General features: G+C 45.8%; 1 protein-coding gene across 1 annotated transcript in view; it reads left to right on the forward strand.

Moving 5' to 3' along the window:
* The first annotated feature begins 2332 nt into the window (after positions 1 to 2332).
* ZC3H3 (zinc finger CCCH-type containing 3) overlaps positions 2333 to 21382 on the forward strand; it is a 355830-nt gene continuing 336780 nt past the window's right edge. Inside the window, exons 1-3 of the mRNA XM_063131198.1 lie at positions 2333 to 2444; positions 4829 to 6230; positions 8166 to 8362. Of these exons, the coding sequence (XP_062987268.1) occupies positions 2399 to 2444; positions 4829 to 6230; positions 8166 to 8362 (1645 nt within the window). The 5' untranslated portion in view covers positions 2333 to 2398. The remainder of the gene's footprint in view (positions 2445 to 4828; positions 6231 to 8165; positions 8363 to 21382) is intronic.

A 21382-nucleotide genomic window follows, 5' to 3' on the forward strand; every position in this document is an offset into this window, starting at 1 on the left:
GTTCTCATTCTTGATAGCTAAAATGCAACCTCCATGTCCAAACCTATTTCCCAGGGTTCTGGATCTATTCCAAGACTCCTGAGAGTTCAACGCCCCCCCTCAGCTTAATTACCATGCAGGGGACAACCTTCAAGAGGGTTTGCAGCTTTTCAAGGGTCAACGCTTCTCTTCCTGCATGGTGCAACCCCCTGCCCCATCATCCTCAGTATGGTAATTAAGCTTAGAAAAAAGCCTTTTCCACTGGTTTGGGATGATCTAAGTTAGGGTGTGAATTTATTGAAGCATTTATTTTATTTGGGATTATTTGCCTCCTGTGAGATTTAAATAAATCCTAGTAATTGTTTCTGAATTTGCACACACACACACATGCAGATTTTATGCAGTTGGGTGTCTTATGGGCCCCAAATATTTTAACTGCTTACCAATAGCTGTGCTTCAGGCTCTGCTTGAAGGTTTCGTATAAGTAGTTTAATATCTAGGAAACAGCACAGACCATTTATTCTGATTGGCAGGGGTCTCTTGACATCTCCAGATGTCCATTGCGATGCAACACTGTACACACGTTCTTGCTCTCAAGACAAGACAAGCATCCCAATGGAATACCAGTTTTACTCCCAGCACCCACGTGCCTAGCAATGCAGTCTTAAGACTTCCATGTTGCCTTAGGAAGCCAGTGTAGGATGGCCATACATCCTCCTTCGCAGAGGACCGTTCTTGTTTGAATGCCTGTCCGCTCCAAGTCCTGAGCCTTTAGACCGAAAAGCAAAAGGGCTTGAAGTTGCCCATCAACAGCACCTGGGCAGCAGCCTGAGCAAGGCATGCAAGGCACATGGGCCACAGCTAGACCTAAGGTTTATCCTGGGATCATCCAGGGTTCGCCCCTGTCTGAGCACTGGATCCCCTGTGTGTCACCTAGATGAACAGATTTGACCCCTGGACGATCCAAGGATAAACCTTAGGTCTCGCTATGACCATGGTCACAGACTTCCACGCGATGGTATGTTTGTATTTATTTATTTATTGCATTTCTATACCGCCCAATAGCCGAAGCTCTCTGGGCGGTTTACAAATTTAAGACAATTCAAATATAAAACAACAGTACAAAACTATACTATAAAATACAATATAAAAGCTCAACCAGATAAAAACAGCAGCAATGCAAAATTACAAATTTTAAACACCAAGTTAAAATTTATTTATAGACTGTTGAAATGCTGGGAGAATAAAAAAGTCTTCACCTGGCGTCTAAAAGCATATAATGTAGGTGCCAAGTGAACCTCCTTAGGGAGCTCATTCCACAGCCGGGGTGCCACAGCAGAGAAGGCCCTCCTCCTGGTAGCCACCTGCCTCACTTCCTTTGGCAGGGGCTCATGGAGAAGGACCCCTGAGAATGACCTTAGGGTCTGGGCAGGTACATACGGGAGGAGGCGTTCTTTCAGATAGCTTGGCCCCAAGCCGTTTAGGCCTTTGAATGTTAATACCAGCACTTTGAATTGGGCCCAGACCTGGACTGGCAGCCAATGAAGCTGGAAAAGGACTGGCGTGATGTGGTCTCATCGGCCAGTCCCTGTTAATAACCGTGCTGCCCTGTGCACGTGATGCATTTTTATTTTGACTGTAGCAATTATTTCCAAACTTGCATACAACTTTTGTACCTTAAAAACCTTTAGAGTATGGTTTCTTTTAATGTCGTATTATAATATTTATAATTTTGTATATTTTTGTGAATTGTTGTGAGCTGCCCAGAGAGCCTCACCTATTGGGCACTATAGAAAATAAGTAAATAAATATTTTTAAAAAAACCTGTACCTATACATTATCATAAACAACTCTTAATACAGATCTCTGGCCTCTTTTCTCCTTTTAATTGCTTTTATGGGTGTGGGTGTGATACATTTCCCCTTCTTTGTTGTTATGTAAGTGGCAAGCCTAAATTGATGGAGCCTTGGTTTATCTGCTCCTAGCTAGGGTGACCTTATGGAAAAGGAGGACAAGGCTCCTGTATCTTTAACAGCTGTATTGAAAGGGGGAATTTCAGCAGGTGTCCTAAGACATTCAAGGGCCTTAAGGCGTAGGTGAGTTAAATGGAGACAAGCCGAAGAGGCACTTCCGGTTCTCAAGCGACGACGCGTCCCTAGCCTCTCTCTCTGCCATTCGGCATGACGTTCTTAGTCCCCGCATTATGGCGGCGTTCAAATGAGAACCGGAAGTGTGACTGGTTGTCCTTAAAAAAAAAATCTACATGGTCCGGTCAGTGGCGAGAGCGCGCGGAGTGATGACGAATGCGGAAGAAGGCTGCTGTACGGAAGAGGGTGGCTGCTCGCCTCCCGCGCGCGGCTGTGACGTCTGAGAGGGGGGAGTTGGGGAGGCAATTGCCGGCCTGGAAGAGGAGGAGGTGATGGAGGAGAAAGAGCAGCTGAGGCGCCAGATTCGCTTGCTGCAAGGTGAGGGACCCAGGCGTCCGCCTGGAAAGGGCAGGGGACTCAGGCGTCGGGCTGGCAGGGGAAGCGGACCCAGGCGTCCGGCTGGCAGGGGACCCTGGCGTCCGGCTGGCAGGGGCAGGGGACCCAGGCGTCCGGCTGGCAGGGGCAGGGGACCCAGGCGTCCGGCTGGCAGGGGCAGGGGACCCAGGCGTCCGGCTGGCAGGGGACCCAGGCGTCCAGCTGGCAGGGGACCCAGGCGTCCGGCTGGCAGGGGCAGGGGACCCTGGCGTCCGGCTGGCAGGGGCAGGGGACCCAGGGGACCCAGGCGTCCGGCTGGCAGGGGCAGGGGACCCAGGCGTCCGGCTGGCAGGGGACCCAGGCGTCCAGCTGGCAGGGGACCCAGGCGTCCGGCACGGCCAGTCTGCTTAGGGGACCCAGGCGTCCAGGGGTGGTCTCAAGACCCCTTGGGAGGAGATGGGCCAAGGAGCCTGGGCTGCTCCGTGGTCTCCCCTGACAGGCTGAACGAGGGGGACCCAGGCGTCCGGGCTCTTGCTTGTAGAATCCTCCTCCCCTCCCCTGTCCCTGATAATATTTTATTTCTTTAATAAATAATAGTATAATAGTAATAGTAGGGGTAGTAAATAACAACAGTAACAGTAATAAAAATAATCCTCTCTTTGTCCAATAGTAATAATAATGTGGTGGTGGTAGTAATAATAACAAAATTAACGCGTGTAGAATGCTCTTTTACTGCAGCTTTTAAAGCTCAGCTAAAAACTTTTCTTTTTCCTAAAGCTTTTAAAACTTGATTTTGTTCTGACTTTATACTGTTAGTTTTACTCTACCCAGTGCCTGTTTGCATTCTCTTCCCCTCCTTATTGTTTTATTATGATTTTATTAGAATGTAAGCCTATGCGGTAGGGTCTTGCTATTTACTGTTTTACTCTGTACAGCACCATGTACATTGATGGCGCTATATAAATAATAATAATAATAATAATAATAATAATAATAATTGGTACTTTACACTGGACGTAGGCATGGGAAGCTACAGCTAGGCATGGCTTCACCATTGCATGCTGATGGCAGTGAAACAGATGTGCACATTTGCCAGATGTATACTGTGGTGTTCCAGAGGTTTGCTCTCGGCTTCGTCCATTCTCTTCTGCTGCCCCTTACGCCTGGAATGCTCTCCCAGAACATTTGAGAACTACAACTTCAATCACAGCTTTTAAATAGGGTGACCATATAAAAAGGAGGACAGGGCTCCTGTATCTTTAACAGTTGCATTGAAAAGGAAATTTCAGCAGGTGTCATTTGTATATATGGGGAACCTGGGGAAATTTCCTCTTCATCACAACAGTTAAAGCTGCAGGTGCCCTGCCCTCTTTTAAATCTGGTTACTCTAGTATAGCTCCTGCAGCTTTAACTGTGGTGATAAAGAGGGAATTTCACCAGGTTCTCCATATATACAAATGACACCTGCTGAAATTCCCTTTTCTATGCAACTGTTAAAGATACAGGAGCCCTGTCCTCCTTTTCATATGGTCACCCTACTTTTAAAGCTCAGCTAAAAAGTTTTCTTTTTCCTAAAGCTTTTAAAACTTGATGTTGCTCAGACTTTAGACTGTTAGTTATACTGTTATACTGTTAGTTTTACCCTACCCTGTGCCTGTTTTCCCTACCCAGTGCCTGTTTCCATTCTCTTCCCCTCCTTATTGCTTTACTATGATTTTATTAGAATGTAAGCCTATGCGGCAGAGTCTTGCTATTTACTGTTTTACTCTGTACAGCACCATGTACATAGATGGTGCTATATAAATAATAATAATAATAATAATAATAATAATAATAATAACAACAACAATACTGCATGATCTGCCAGCCAGGTCCAGACAACAAGAGCATACAAAGAGAGGCACTCCGCGGCTGATTCGCAGCGCAAGGGTCTCTTCTTTGGAGACCCTTGGATGGATTTTAAGACCTACTTTTATGGGGTGGCTTTTGGAGGCCTGGGGAAAACCAGCACAAGCTTGTGGGCTTGGTCGTAGTTTAGCCTGCTTGCATTGTGTGTTAGCTATATAAATAAATAATAATAATAATAATAGCTTGGAATAGGGTATTTTAATGGGGCTTCATATGCTCTTTTGCATGGGGCCGGTTATGGCTTCTCATTAACAGGATCGCATTCTGCAGAAGTACGCATAGCTTGGTATGGATATGCTAGTGATCTCTTTAGGATATGTCATAACTGGAGGCACATTTATTTATTTACTGCATTCCTGTACCGCCCAACAGCCGAAGCTCTCTGGGTGGTTCACAAAATTACATGGCAAAGTTTTCAGGGTCCTACTGAGTGTTTTGAGGCGTAACTAATGGAAGCCTTTTCCTTTCTTTCCTTCTAGGTCTCATCAATGACCATAAAAACGTTCATGGGGATGCACCAGTTCCTCCTCCTGCCCCGACACCTAGGTGGAGAAATCCCAGACCTCCTGCCTTTAGTAGCCATGGTGTCTTCTCCGCTAGATATCCCCAGCAAACCCAGAGAGATTTCCCACCTTGCCAGAGCAACGCCAACGCCTGGAGAAACAAATATTCTCTTGTCAATGTACCACTTCGACCGGCACTTTCTTCTGGAAGCAGCGTTTCTGCGAGTGCTTCTCGAACCATCCTGAACCACAGAAGCACTGAGGCAGCTGAGCCACAGCCAGTGATTTCAGGAAGAAGCGTGGGCCTCAGAGCAGGTGGTAGCATTGTTGGGGTGCAGGCTGCTGGCTCAGCAGTGGACAGTGCTATTGTCTCAGGGTCCCAGCGGAGCATCTCAGGAGCAACAGGGGGCACAGCTGCTTCTAGAGGATGCGTAAACAGCACTGGTAGGCCTTCTAATAGTAGCTCAACGGAGAGCAAAGGACCACGTGCATCAACCTTGCATTGCAAAACCTTTGCTAGGGGTAAGAGTGACACACCTGCAGCGTGTCAGAAGAGACCTATGACTGCAAAAGCAATGAGGGGTGCGTCAGAACGTTCCCCGGACTTGTGTAGGACTATCAGCGAGAGTGCCGTTGCGTTGAAATCTGGCCCTCAGCAGCCTCTGACCTTGCCTGGTCATGAATCGGGTTATCCGTTAGCAGGGAAGAAACCAGCACCACAGGTTCCAGCTTTGCGTAGTTCACAACAAAACTCTGCGGTCGCAGACAAACCTAACTCCTTGAGGGTTGCCGAGAGGTCTGTTGTAGGTACTGCTTCAGCTTGGGAAGCATCTTCAACTGTTGGGATGAGTCTCTCCAAGAGCAAGCATTCAGTACCTGTTCTTCAGAGATCTCCTGCTTTGCCAACCTCCATCAAATCTCCAAGATTCAGGAAAACCAACTACACGTGGGTGGCAAATCCAAGTAAATCCCCCCGAACTGTGAAAAGATGGGCTTCTTCTAGAGTCTCTGAAAACGCACGCAAGTTTTCTGGGGGTGCAGAGGCGATCTCCAAGTTACAGCCGAAGGGGGACTTGGGAGCAAAGCAAAAGAAATCCAACCAGCACTCAAAACTAGGGATTTCTTCCAGTCAGTATAAGTGGAAGGCTTTTAGTGCCCAGCCTTCTCCTTCCACATCCACGTCCGCGTTCACGTGGCAGCGTAAGGAATGTGACGGGGCTGCAGCTTTCCCTCTGGTGGGAGCCAGCACTTCCCTTCAGACCGTGAGACGTGGACCTCTTGGCCATGGTAATCCAAAACCGTTCTCTGGAAATACTGGCTTTTTCAATTACAAACTGAAGAGCCGGACCAAAATCATCAAGAGAAAGGGGAGTTTTTGGTAAGTTATTGATTGTGACTGGAGTAAGTGTTTCAGAGATGTGAAGGCCTGGGGGGGGAAATCTAGAAAAATGAGGGGAGTGGAACACACAGTTTTTTTTGATTTTTTTTTAGCAATTTTTGGAAACAATTTCTTTTTTAAAAATAATAATAATCTAGCACCCCCCACCCCCATTTCCCCTGGTTTTTCTGGTTGTTTCCCCCCCCTCTCTAGCCACAATTCTTCCAAGACTTTTGCTACATCTTTCCAACCCCAGTTTTGCAGCTGGAGTAAATTATTCACTGAAATTACATGAGGCAAAACTGCCTTTCTTTCTTTGCTTTGTAGAATTTGGGATGAGTTCTGTCAGGGTCTGCAGAACAGGGTTCAGGGGTTTAGAACATAAGTACGCCAGAATAGGTGCCGTGACAGGCAGTGGAATGTTCTGAAAACTTGCAAAGTCATGACAGCAGTGGTGGGTTCCAGTGGAGCTGTAGAAAAGTTCCGAAACGATTTAAGGGCCACGTCCAGATTTCTAGGAGTTGAAGTGGTGCCTGGTCTAAAGTCCAGAGCCTGGGTGTAGCATTCTACAGGAAGAGCCCAGATGCCTCCCTACCTTTTCTGAATGCAGGCATGGGATTGCATGTTTGAAGGTTTTTCCACTGCCAAAACCATCCTTCCTAAAGCAAACTAGTATGCCTGGATGAAGGCTTCTAGCCTACACTATCCCTTTGTGAGCTGACTTTGCCCGTTCACGGAGGTTTTTTGTTAACTGGGGAACGTTCAAACAAGTGACCTTTCACCCTTGGTCTGATCCAGCATGACACTTCTTATGTTCCCCTACTTTCTGATATGAGGCGTCATATTTATTTATTTTATTTATTTATTTTATTTATTGCACTTAGATACCGCTCCCATAGCCGGGGCTCTCTGGGCGGTTTACAGAAATTCTAAAATTAAGATAAAAACGAGTATACAAAATTTAAAACTCTAAAACACAGAACATACACACATAAAGCATTAAAAACCGTTAAAAAACTAATCATGTGGGTGACTAAGATGTGCCGCCATATGCCTGGGCAAAGAGGAAAGTCTTAACCTGGCGCCAGAAAGATAGCAGCGTTGGCGCCAGGTGAGCCTCGTCAGGGAGATCGTTCCATAGTCTGGGGGCCACCACCGAAAAGGCCCTGTCCCTCGTTGCCACACTCCGAGCCTCTCTCGGAGGAGGCACCCGGAGGAGGACCTTAGATGTTGAACGTAGTGACCAGGTATATTCACGTCGGGAGAGGCGTTCCGTCAGGTATTGTGGTCCCAAGCCGTGTAAGGCTTTATAGGTCAAAAACACAAGCATAGTGGTTGTGCTCACAGCACACCTCCTAGTTCTTTCGTGTGAGCCCCAGTCCCTGATCTTCTGCCTCCACGTAGTAATTTTTCCCCACCTGGTGTTGGTGTTTCAGAGATTGCATCATTAAAAGCATAGATCACAATTTCCACAATTAGTTTCTCCTGCAAGAATTAAGTAACGTTCACTCAGCAACCACAGAAAGTGAGGATTTGTTTAGTGCAGCGTTGTAGGTAGATAACCTGTGCTCACGCTCCGTATTTCTACTGCTCGTTACTATGCTGTTGTCATGTATTTAGCACGAGGAGTGTGCTGCGTGTTGTGGGCTGGTTGGAATTGTTCTGAGTAAGACGGACAAGACAGGGCTGGAAAAGGAGGAGAGGTCAGCGGGTAGAACTCCACGCAGCTGGGGATGTATTTGAAACTGCTTCCTACGTGAGCTGCCTGGACTGAAACGTGTCTGCAGTTGCATGGAACCCTGACTATGTAGAAGGGTTTTTGGGGGGCGGTCCGGCAGCTTTGAGTCCGTATGAAGCAGCTCCTGTCCCAGGTGGGCTGCGGTGAGGTGGAGGGCTCTGTTCACAGTTTGGTCAGTGCCTTTGTTGTCCTTCTAGCTCTCCCGCCGATAAGAGGAACAGCTCATTCCCTGCCATGCTTCTGAAGAGTCGCTATTGCCTCAGGAAAAGGAACTCCCCGCGGGGAAAGGCCTCCCCGACTGCCAGGAGAGCTGGGGCGAAGGGCTTGGTACAGATTGGCAAACACAGGCTACGCCGACTGCCAGCATCCCGGGTCCATGGTTCAGCCAAAGAAGGTAAGGGTAAACTTGGAGATGTGTTTCCTGTGTGTTGTAAAACTGTGCCGTGCCTGTGCTAAAAAACCCTGCAAGGGATTGTCTCGCAGCCTGTTGGCCTGGTAAGGACAAGCACGACGTGGGTTGAAATTTGTCTCTTTGGAGGACCTGTAGGCCTCTGAGGCTTTTCCTCTTTAGCGCAGATTTCAGCAATGGATTGTGGCTGCATATCTTGGGCCTGACCCACAACCGCCTACATATGCGGTTGTTCCTGGAAGGCTGGCAGCACGAGCCGGCTTTGCGGCCAAACTGAACCGTGACTCGTTTAATTTGTTCAAGCACTCGGTGCCTTTGCTTCATTAATCTTCTTGCGTCAGTCCCCTTTCCCCGCTGCCAAACCTGGCTCCGTGAGCTGCTCTTAAATTGCTCTCTGTATGAAAGGCTTTTGCATCTCTCTCTTCTGCGTTTCCCAAAGACTGCTTGGACCTGATCGTTGTCTCCATCCAAGCCGAAGGGCCTGGTTGAGAACCAGTGTCATGTAGTGCTTAGCGTTGGACTAGGACCAGGTTCAAATCCCCACAACGCTATGACGCTCATTGGATGACTTTGGGCCAGTGGCAAAAGCTTTCTATCGGTGGTGAAGTGCCTTGCAGGGGGTTTCTTAGCATTAAACAGAGCGGGAAAAGGCTACGTACGCTGCCGTGACCTTCTTGGAGGAAAAGCAGAATAGAAATGGTGATAAATAAAATATAATGGGAGCTGTACTACTGCCTAGGCCCTTGCTGAAGATGAAGTCTTGGTTGCGCGCTCCAGATGTGTGTAGGGGCAGAGAGGATTGCAACCTTCAGCATTTTCTCATTGGCAGCTCTTGAAACTTTGGGAAATTCAGAAAGCAGCTTGAGGCATTTGGGAGGTATGTTCTTCACGTCCTTGTTTTGGTGTCATTTATATATACCAGCGTTCTCCTGCTTGGCACGCTCCAGATGTGTTGGACTGGGAATGATGGGAGTTACAGTCCAACACATCTGGGCAGAATCAGATTAGAGGAGGTGAGTGCTTTAGTTTTTTGTAACTGAGGAATAATTATGATAGATTTCCCAGCGGTGTTAGGTGTGAGTTTGGAGCACTGAAGTCTTCTCTTTCCTCCCAGACACTGTCACAGGCTCCCTATGTAAACCTGGCACAGCCATTTACTAACTTTTCTGTCTCTCATCTAGGAAGATGTGTGTTTTCCTCCAGCTGACTGGGGGTTACTAGAGATACTAATTCAACCCCCGCTGGAAACCTGTTAGATGTCCCACTGGCCAGTGGTTTAAGGCATCCCTTTCTGAGTCAAGGCTTGCTAGCACAGGACAAGAGCTTTTTCAGCAGTGCCCGGTTGGCTGTGGAATTGCGTCCCAAAGGAGCTACACCAGGTTCAAGCTTTTTCGAAGAGCTGTAAAAATGTTTTCATTTTGCCAGCCCTTCCTGCCTCTAAGGAAGGGATGGACCGAAGGAAGAGTAAAGTCCAGCGGTACATGAGGGGTCTGTTCCCACGAGCCACTTAGTGCCTCTGCTTGCTGGCATTAGGTCTTTGCAAAGAATGCTGGACCTCAGGTCGTGTGATTTATTTTATATTCCAGTGGTTAATACACCATATTTCTAGGGCAGCTTACATAATCTCAATAAAACGATAAAAATATGGAATCCAAAACATCACACTTCAAATGACTGACACAGCAGCATCAAAACATAATGAGAGCTGAAAACAAAACCATAAAAGCATGGGAAAATAAAAAGGTCTTAAGATCAAGGGTCCATCTAGTCCAATACTCTGTTCTCACAGTGGCCAGCCAGCTGCCCACAGGAAACCTACAAGCAAGACATGAATCTAACAACACCCTGCTGCCCATGGTGCACACAGGCTTACTGCCACTGGAGGTAGCACATAGCCATCAGAACTAGCAGCCCTGGATAGCCTAGCCTCCTCCATAAATTTGACCCATGCCCTTTTAAAACCATCCAAATTGATGGCCATCACTACGTCTTGTGGTAGCAAATTTCATGGTTTAACTAAGCACTGTGTGAAGGAGGACTTCCTTTTATCTGTCCTGAATCTCCCACCACCCAGCTTTACAGGACGACCCCGAGAATTATGAGAGAGGGAGAAAAATGCCTCCCTATCCGCTTTCTCCTCACCATTCATACTTTTAATCATAGAATCATAGAATAGCAGAGTTGGAAGGGGCCTACAAGGCCATCTAGTCCAACCCCCCGTTCAATGCAGGAATCCACCCTAAAGCATCCTTGACAGATGGTTGTCCAGCTGCCTCTTGAATGACTCTAGTGCGGAAGAGCTCACAACCTCCCTAGGGAACTGATTCCATTGCCGTACTGCTCTAACAGTCAGGAAGTTTTTCCTGATGTCCAGCTGGAATCTGGCTTCCTTTAACTTGAGACTGTTATTCCGTGTCCTGCACTCTAGACACGGAATTTTGTATGCCTCTATCATGTCTCCCCTCACTCGCCTTTTTTCTAAGCTAAGCAACCCCAGCTGTTGCAACCTTTCCTCATAGGGGAGTTGCGCCAGCCCCTTGAACACTTTTCTCCACTTGCTGCAGTTCCTTGATCTTCCCTTGACACCAAAAGAAGATTAGAGGAGGTGCTCGTTAATCCTCGTGGGAGAGCTCTCCAAATTTGGGACTGGGGGTACAACCTAAAAGGCCCTCTTCATTGTCATCACCTGTCTTGCCTCGGAGGAGAAGGTGTCTCTGAAGGTGACCCTAAGTATATGGGCAAAAGGAGGGCCAGGAACTCTTGTTGATCCTCCCAGAGTGCAGGACACGGACTAATGGGCTCAAGTGACAGGAAACCAGATTCCGGCTGGATATCAGGAAAAACTTCCTGACTGTTAGAGCAGTACGACAATGGAACCCATGACCTAGGGAGGTGGTGGGCTCTCCCACCCTAGAGGCCTTCAAGAGGCAGCTGGACAACCATCTGTCAGGGATGCTTTAGGGTGGATTCCTGCCTTGAGCAGGGAGTTGGACTTGATGGCCATTCTATGTGGGAGTGGAAGTCACCGGAGCTCTTTAAGTGTTGGGAAGATGTTTACCCAGTGCCTGGTCCCAATTAGTCTTGTTTTGATATCCTTAGGGTTCTTATTTGTTTAATGATGATGGTTTTGATTGATTTTATTTAATTTGGATTGTTGTATGCCGTCTTGAGGGCTCTTTCTGCAAAGGGAGGTCTAGAAATGAATTAAATGGTATAATTATTAATCTGTTATTTATGGAGGCGCGACTGTTGAATCGAATCATGTGCTTTACCTGAGAGGCTGCTGCCACCTATGAAGCAGGTCAGGTGGTAGCTCAGAGCTTTGGTTTGGTTGCTGCCTTCAAATCTTAGCATCTTCACGGGTCCTTCTCCGTGAGCCCCTGCCAAAGGAAGTGAGGCAGGTGGCTACCAGGAGAAGGGCCTCCTCTGCTGTGGCACCCCAGCTGTGGAAAGAGCTCCCTAAGGAGGTTCGCTTGGCACCTACATTATATGCCTTTAGATGCCAGGTGAAGACCTTTTTATTCTCCCAGCATTTTAACAGTCTATAAATTAATTTTAACTCTGTGTTTAAAATTTGTATTTTAAATTTGTATTTTTGCATTGCTGCTGTTTTTATCTTGGTTGTGCTTTTATATTGTATTTTATATTATGGTTTTATACTGTTGTTTATACTTGAATTGTCTTAATTTTGTGAACCGCCCAGAGCGCTTCGGCTATTGGGCGGTATAGAAATGCAATAAATAAATAAATAACCCATGCGGAGGGTGCTGAAAGAGCCCCTGGGATGCCCTTGCCTCTGGGACCTCCTCTGGGAGCAGGACCAGCCAGCGCCGTGGTGGTGCGGTGTGGGAGGGAGTAGCACTGGCTTGTATCCTACTGATACAATATTCTTTTGGCAACCAGGATGATCAGGGGTCTGGAAACAAAGCCCTATGAAGAGAGACTGAAAGAACTGGGCATGTTTAGCCTGGAGAAGAGAAGATGGAGGGGAGACATGAGAGCACTCTTCAAATACTTGAAAGGTTGTCACACAGAGGAGGGCCAGGATCTCTTCTCGATCCTCCCAGAGTGCAGGTCACGGAATAACAGGCTCAAGTTACAGGAAGCCAGGTTCCATCTGGACATCAGGAAAAACTTCCTGACTGCTAGAGCAGTATGACAATGGAATCAGTTGCCTGGTGAGGTTGTGGGCCCTCCCACACTAGAGGAATTCAAGAGGCAGCTGGACAAATATCTGTCAGAGATGCTTTAGGCTGGATTCCTGCATTGAGCAGGGGGTTGGACTTGATGGCCTTGTAGGCCCCTTCCAACTCTGCTATTCGATGATTCTATGATTTGTAAATCACCTGGAGTGTATGGGAGTCAGAGGGTAAAGCAGGGATCAGCCTGCAGGACACCCACCCCATAAAAAGGGCTGAAATCACAGGTTTGCTGCAAAATTCAGTGGGAAGTTGCTATAGAGCAGTGCACTACAATGGTCACATTATCTTGTTTGCAAGTTCAGCTTAACCCCTTTAGTGCAAACAAGCTTAATTTGGGCATTCCATAGCTGCTATGAACACAAAGGTGTTTCTTTTAAAAAGCATTTTTGCGGCAGTTGGGTCTGGATGTTGCTCAACACTGATGTAAAGGAATATAAACAACCAACTCTTATTTATAAAAGTCTGGTGGTGGCACTGGGTAAAAAATAATAATGTCATAGCATTATAAGTGCATATCAAACCAAGCACTGGCTGATTTGTTTGCTAACAGGGACTTGAAAATTTTCAAATTGCTCTGGGGTTCCTCTTGTGAAATTAGCCCACGTAAACGTTGTAAAGCCAAGCATAAGGCTCTTTCTTAAAGTAAATCTAGGTGCTTTATAAATAGTACATAATAATTATTCAGACCCAGTGAGTGAGTATAAAGAGATCTTGAAGATATTTGAAACAAGAGGCCAATTATTCTGTTTTTAAAGAGTCATTTTTCTGTGAATGTGGGAGATAGTTCCTCCATTTGTATTCATGGGAACACTGCGTGAAGCAGAAAGTTATGAATCCTGGTTCCATGGGGTTACATTTCACAGGCTGCGTTGTCTACAGGACAGCAATGTCCAGTCTCACTCCCTCCAAAATCTGCTCCAATGTAACATGTGAACTAATCCATGGAGTCTTCAGCTGTTTTGTTTAGAGATTTGAGTGTGACTTTTAGACCGTGGATGTAAAGAAGTATAGACTCATAGAATCATAGAATAGCAGAGTTGGAAGGGGCCTACAAGGCCATCGAGTCCAACCCCCTGCTCAATGCAGGAACGTTGTAGAAGGTTGGCTCTACAACAGACATTCTGGATCAATTCTGTGATCCCACACTATCTTTCCTGCCTTTTAGGGCGGGGCGTCATGGTTGATGGCCAAGTGGTGGGTGGCCTTCTTGGAACAGAGTAGATTATTCTACAGCAATATATGAGGCCTACCTCCTCTTCAATTCTTCCCTGGAGTTGCAAAATGGTATGTTTAGGACTCCTATTGACAGTAGGTCGTCTTTAAAGGCTCCCGACAACCTTCAATTTGACTGGCTCAGATTTATTTATTATTATTCATTTCTAACATTTCTGTACTGCCCAATGGCCGAAGCTCTCTGGGCAGCTCATAACAATTAAGTTAAGAATTGGTGATCTTACCCTTATGCATACACAGTGTTTGATAGAAACTGCAGCTTCCGGCATATGCTCTAAAGCAGTGGTTCCCAATTAGCTAAGTACTGCGGACCCCTTTTCAAATGCCAAGCCATGGACCCCCTACTTTTGAAAAAATTGTTATCTCTATGGTAGTTACCTGTGCGAAGCAAGTTTTTGGAGAAAATAAGCAAAGGATTTTAGATATACTAAAAAAAAAGACCATAAAATTTGTGATATTACCACGCAAAAATGACAATGATTTAGTTAGGAATATAAAAGCGAATTTAATTTTACTAATGTCTAGTTTTCAATTGAAAAAATTATGACATGTTTAACAGCTACTAAACCTAAATGTGATGGGAGAAATCATGCCTCTTTTTGTCCCGAATAATCCCTTCCACATCCGGTTCAATAGTTCCTACTTTTAATCTCAAATCTGGATCAACATCGAGCCGATTTCTTTGCTTGTTCTTCGTATAACAAAATGTTGAAAATGTTTGTTCACAAAGCTATGTGGAACTAGCTGTTTCCAAGCTTTTTCACCTAACTTCTTATAACCAGGAAAAAACGTCACCCAGAATTGGTCCAGTCTATACTCTTTGAAAAATGATTTCAATGAACCATCGCAAGTCACGTCAACAAGTGCATCTCGCTCTTCCGCAGAGAGAGTTGTCAGTTGTACACCACCACATTCAAAAGGATTTCTTCTCCATGAGTTTTCAGGATTAGGTGCAGGGAAGTAATCTCTGAAGCTAGTCGCTAAATCACGCAGGTGCTCAGAGATGTTCTATTTTACTTCTGGTAGGAATTCGTTGTCAGTGGACTCCAAAAATGAATGTTGAATATGTGAATGGTGCTACGGACCCCCTGGGTGAGTTACGTGGACCCCCTGGGGTCTGCGGACCACCAATTGGGAACCACTGCTCTAAAGCAACTTAAAATGATCTAGACTTTTTAGATCTGGCATGCCTATTTAATATGTTTTATGTAATAAAAACGTCTTATATGTCAGTTGTGTGAGAGTGGAATTTAGAACCGTGTCCAGGCATCGGGAGGGAATATTGGGGCAAACGACTTTTCGCGCTGGAATATTTTTTAACGACGTTATTAACGACCCAGAGCATCATCCTGCTCGGTGCAGAAAACACAGTTGCTGGTGGCTGAGCGTCCAGGCCCTTTGGGGAGTTTTGTTCCTTAATGAAAGGAGTGGTGGTGGTGGTGGTGGGGGGACGTTCAGGCGGTTGGAAGCTGTGAACCTTTTCTCACCCCAGTAAAATCAATGCCGTTACATTCCTCCAGCGCTTCAGACGCCTCTGCTCCCTATGCATGAGTCAACTTTGCTGACGTCCGCTGGAGCTTGGGTGTTCAGTGCAAGACCCCGCCGGTTGTGATTCTTCGAGGATTCCCAGCTAATAACGAGATCATGCAAATAGTTTTGACACGGCACTTTCTCTCCTCTCCCTTCCCAGCATCGCCAGCTAGCAAAGGGGCCCGCGTGTGCCTGCAGGCTGCCGTTTGCAGCATTTCCCAAACGGTGCCACGCGTGGACCACGCGTGGCACCGTTCCAAGCCACCGGGCCAGCAAAAGCTGTGCTGCTGCCCTTGTTCCGGCAAAGGCTCACGTGACGCCTCCTCCCCTCTGACCTGTAGAGGGCAGTCTTGCCCCTTCTATCCTCCCTTGTCCACCTTTTTCGGGTAATTGATCGCCTAATTTCCTCTTTATGTGAAAGAAAGCAGATATCAAGTAATTTGCAGCAATAACCCTGCTAATGCTGGGCCAGTATCAAAACTCCCATGTTCATTTCAAGTGGCAGATAAAACACTAATATATAATTATCCTTGCAAATTGGATTGTTTTAAATAACCAAAAGACTATGGCCAGGAGAAAACTATCCCATTTCCCTTGAGTTAGTATTGCGGCATAATTGCTGCGTTCAATCAATTTCCTTGGCATTAGAAATTCCATCACAATCAACATTAAGCCATATTCATTGTGATGGCTTAAGAGACGGGCTATTTCTCCTCTTTTCCTTAACTGGCAAAATTAATCAGGGAAAAGATTTTAAACATTTACCCGTGCGAAAGAGGTCAGCTCTGCCACTATATTGCTCAGCAGATAAGGGGGCTAATAAAAAGAAAATTGAATTACTAATGATCGCCAGGAACCGAGTATATAAAACCTGGCAATCGCCCGCTTCAGGAGGAAAGGAGAATCAATTTTCTTCGGACAAGGTGCGCTCATTTTTTATTTTGGCGCATATTATCAGCAATTTAATTTGAAAGCGCATAAACAGGAGGAAACAGTTAGGAAATAATGAGCCTGAAGGTGTAAAGTGCTACAGGATATATGCTGTACACAATTTATTTGGCACAACAGATAATCACTTTAATTGAATTCAAAACTGCATTGTTCAGCAGTGTGGCCTGCCTCTTTTTCTTTTCTTTTTTTTTGCCTGTGGGGATTGCAGAATATCACAAAGGTGCAGAAAGAGCCGTGTGTGTGTGTGTGTGTGTGTGTCCCCGTGTCCCCCTCCCTCCTTTGTAATGTCCCCCCGCAAGGCACGGCTATCGCTGCTTCGTTCATGCGTGGATGCAGGCCGTTGATGGTGTAATATTTAAAAGGCAATAGACGTGCCTCCCGCCTCCAGGAACCCGCCTCTGTGCCCGGAGAACGGGGAGCTGTCCTAGCGCAGTAAAGTATCCAGCTTTTGTCTTGATTGATAACTTGAGCTCACGGAGAGCTTCTTCCTGTGCAGTGAGACAGATCTCTTTCCCCATGCTCCTCTCATCCTGCACGTCTCGGGTGGTTGCATGGGGGACGCTGAACTTGCTCGCTTCCCTGTTGGGTTTTGTGTAAAGACTTGCAGCTTGAGTTCTTATATTGCATCAACTTTCTGGGGGCCCAGGCTGCTTCGTGGGCCATCTAGTCAGATATTAATTTCAGTCTGGCAGCAGTTGTGCTGCTAGGGAAGGATGAACTTGGAGGGTCTTCCAGGAAGTTCTGTATGCCTTTTCCTTCCCAATTAATCCCAAATGCCTAGCCTGGTTTCTTTGTGCAGTCCACCAGAATCGCAGACAAATAATTGCAGACAAATAAATAATAAAGTTTTAGTTGAACTAGCAGTAATTTAAATGTTTGCCTATTTCTCTCCCCCACCCACCCCCCGCATAGATAAACTACATGGCTGTGTGCATGTGCTGCTACTAAATGTGTCTGTATGTCTGCACATAAACTCTAGGGGTACGATGTGCAGGCAATTTTTATTTGCAGTTTGCTGAAGGCTCATGAAGTCCCAGTTCGGAATTGAGGTGTCGGAGGGTCTGTTTGAAGAGAAGAGAGGTGAAAATGCCAAAGGCGGGCGGAGATGGTGAGAGAGAGTAGAATCATAGAATAGCAGAGTTGGAAGCGGCCTACAAGGCCATCGAGTCCAACCGCCTGCTCAATGCAGGAATCCACCCTAAAGCATCCCTGACAGGAGGTTGTCCAGCTGCCTCTTGAAGGCCTCTAGTGTGGGAGAGCCCACCACCTCCCTAGGTCACTGGTTCCATTGTCGTACTTCTCTAACAGTCAGGAAGTTTTTGGTTTGTGGGTGAAGTAAGCTTTTATCAGAGCAGGTGATTCGATGGTTACAGTTCCCCCCAAAAAGAAAAGCACAGGATGGTAGTATTGGGGCAAGGCTGAGCTTTGCTAGATCCTTTATTTTTTTATGCAGGGACACTGAAATGTTCTTTAAAAGGTTTAAGATAAGAATAAGGCACAACCGAGCAGGAAGGTCCCCGGTCCAAGGTACACAACAGTGAATGGCCTTTTTTTGGGAGCACAGCTGCGTGTTGTGTTTCTCGTGTTCAGGTTCAGCAAGGCTTGCTGAGGAGGTACACTGTGCTTCGTCTGTGTCACTCTGCTGTTAATTTCAGAAGTATTTCTCTTCCTCTCCTCTCCCCTCTTCCAGATATGTAGTAAAGTGAGGATTGCAGCACTTGGCTTAATTACAGTTTCATGCTTGCGTTTCTAAGACTGGAGGACAAGAGAAAGGAAATACCAAGACTGCAGCGATAATAATCTTAAAAACAATGAGATTCTAAGTTTGTTGTTAGCGCGCATTCTGTGCAAAGTGAGGATATGTAAAATAATGCCATTTTCTTTTAGAGGAGGTGGCTCGTTAATCCAGAATCTTGGAATTTAGTAAGGCTGAATTCCTAATTGAGTATTTTAAAAGCTGTTTATGATTTTTTAAAAGACGAGTTTCAAGATTTGAATTCTGGCTCGTGATTGGCCTGCCCATATTCTGCAAAGGTGTGTGATGAATCTTTATTAGTGAACAAACCTCTGTAAGGCTGTGAGTATTATTCAGGTTCAGCTAGAATTCCCTTTGCCCTGATTCAGAGGGAGAGATCAACGTTTAAAGCCTTGCTGGATCACAAATACTGGGGCCCCCATTGGATGCACATCTGATTGTGGCTGTCGTCTTCATTAGTTAGCTCTACTTTACTTTCACCGGGACGCGCCTTCCATATTCTGGTGCAACTACTTATGCATAAATTTTGGTTTTACATGGTATTTTTAAACTTTTAAAGCTTTATGTTTTGATCTGTTGTATTTCATGGTTTTAATTTTGAACTGCCCAGAGAGCCTCGGCTATTGGGCAGTGTAAAAACGTAATAAATAAATAAATCCTATGTTTGTGCATGGCCAGGGTTGGGATTGGGGCACGTGTGTCTCCTCTGCAGCTTGAAGAATTGCACTTGCGATACAGAGAGTAGTCCGGTGCTATGAAAAATACTCTGCTGCCGTTCTTTTAAAAAAGAATATTCATTTATTTATTGGGCATTTATATGCTGCCTTATAACCAAGTTCTCAGGACAGCTTATGACAAGAGTAAAAACACATATCATGCAGGGTGGATTTTGTTTCGTTCTTTTGCTGCGAAATCTTTTAATAGGGTTCGTGTGTAGGTGTTATTTATTTTAAAGCCTCTTATATCTGTCCTTTTCTTTGTGTATGCTTCTTGACCTTTAATTTCATGTTAACGACTGCGGATGCATATCTCAGTGAAGTATTGCATTAAATTGAGTGAGATTATATACTGGGCTGGTTAGCGTGTAATGCTAAACTGTAATTTAGTGATGTGTAGATGAGCCTAGACGAGTCTGAGCAAAGTGCTGGGCTTGTGCAGTTCCCCGCTCATATTTCCTCTTCCTCCTGATGCGCTGGGAGGAGGATTTCAGCAGAGTCTAGTACGACCCAGAGATCATGGTTTAAAACAGGGACTAGGCAACTTCAGGCAGTCTGTGGACCGGTTCAGTGGCAAATAGTGACTTTAAATACCTTCTTTCTAGCAAAAAATAAAATAGGCATGCATGTTGCCCACAGGTTGCATGTTGCCCACCCCTACTTTAAAATAAACCCAGCCGTTTAAATAAACCCTAGCTTGAAGTTGGTGTGCTTAGAAATTAACCACAGTATGTTTTAAGCCATGATGTCTGGTTTGTAGGTAATTACAAGCCACCTTTCATAGAAGGTGAAAGCCCTATGAAGAGAGACTGAAAGAACTGGGCATGTTTAGTCTGGAGAAGAGAAGATTGAGGGGAGACATGAGAGCACTCTTCAAATACTTAAAAGGTTGTCCCACAGAGGAGGGCCAGGATCTCTTCTCGATCCTCACAGAGTGCAGGACACAGAATAACGGGCTCAAGTTACAGAAAGCCAGATTCCAGCTGGACATCAGGAAAAACTTCCTGACTGTTAGAGCAGTACGACAATGGAACCAATTACCTAGGGACGTGGTGGGCTCTCCCACACTAGAGGCCTTCAAGAGGCAGCTGGACAACCATCTGTCAGGGATGCTTTAGGGTGGATTCCTGCATTGAGCAGTGGGTTGGACTCAATGGCCTTGTAGGCCCCTTCCAACTCTGCTATTCTATGATTCTATGAAATTAAGCTCCATTGCTCAGTGGGCAGAGCCCTACTTTACATGCAGAAGAACCTAAATTCAGTCCCCAGCATCTTCTAGTAGGGTTGGGAAAACCCTTGCCTGAAACCTTGAGTGCAGCTGCCTAGATGCACTAAGGGTTTTGATTTAGTATAAGGCAACACCCTATATTTCTTTGGCAAAGTTCTTCTGGCTGAGAGGAAGCACGGAAGGGGAGAGGGGGCACGTGAGCTTAAGGCTGCACTGTGGCTTGTGCATTCAGTGCCAAAGCATGGTTTACGTACAAACATAAGCAGGGCCACGCAGGATCAGACCAAAGGTCCATCTAGTCCAGCATTCTGTTCACACAGTGGCCAACCAGCTGCCTATGGGAAGCCTGTGAGTAGGACATGAATGCAACAGCACCCTTCAGCCCATGTTCACCAGCAACTGATGTTGAAAGGTATACTGCTTCTGAATATTGGATGTAGCATATAGCTATCATAGCCTTATCCTCCATGAATTTGCCTCCTTACTTCGTTTCCTGCTTCTGATATATTTAAATAATTCTGTATTGTTGGCGTTGATGTTGTTAGCAATATGCTCTTCAAAATGCTGCCTTTTTTATCTCTTCATTGTCTGCTTGCATTTCTTCTGTGCAAGTTTATGTTCCTTTTTGTTCTCCTTGTTTGGGCAAGGTTTCCATTTTCTGAAGGAAGCCTTCTTTTCTCTAATAATGCCCTTGACCCCGCTCATTAACCATATAGGTGACCTCTTGGACTTGGTGTTCCCTTTACTAACCTGTGGCATACATTGTATCTGAGCTTCTATTATTGTAGTTTTGAGTAACCTCCAAACCTTTTGGAGATATTTAACCCCCTTGACTCCCTCTTTCAAGTTCTTTTTTGCTAGTGCACTCATTTTAGAGAAGTTTCCTTTTTTGAAGTCAAATGTGACTGTGTTAGAATTCCTTGGTAATTTCCCACATACATCTCATACTAGGATCTCGTTGACACCACTTAAGATTAAATCTCAGCTCGCCTCCCGTCTGGTTATTTCCTGGACATTTCCATGATCAGCTGTTTTAGGGCGCAGTTGTTTAGGGCATCAAGAAATGTAACCTTTTTGTAATAACTGGACTGTAGGTAGAACATCCAGTCTATGGGGGTTATTGAAGTCACCCATTATGACAGTGCCTTGTTAAGATGCGTCCCTGATTTCATTTTCCATCACCCTGAGCTTTATGGCCTGGGGGATAATAGCATGTCCCTAGTACCAAATTACTTTTGATATTGTCACCCACAGTGCTTCTGTTGAGGAGCCTGCCCCTTTTAGGTGTTCTAGTCTGCTCGACACGATGCCCTCTTTGATGTTCAGAGTGTCACCTCCTCCAGTACACCCTTCCCTGAACTTCTGTAGAATTTATATCAGTGGTTCCCA

The sequence above is a fragment of the Elgaria multicarinata genome, chromosome 7 (assembly GCF_023053635.1).
Source record: "Elgaria multicarinata webbii isolate HBS135686 ecotype San Diego chromosome 7, rElgMul1.1.pri, whole genome shotgun sequence".
Lineage (NCBI taxonomy): Eukaryota > Metazoa > Chordata > Lepidosauria > Squamata > Anguidae > Elgaria > Elgaria multicarinata.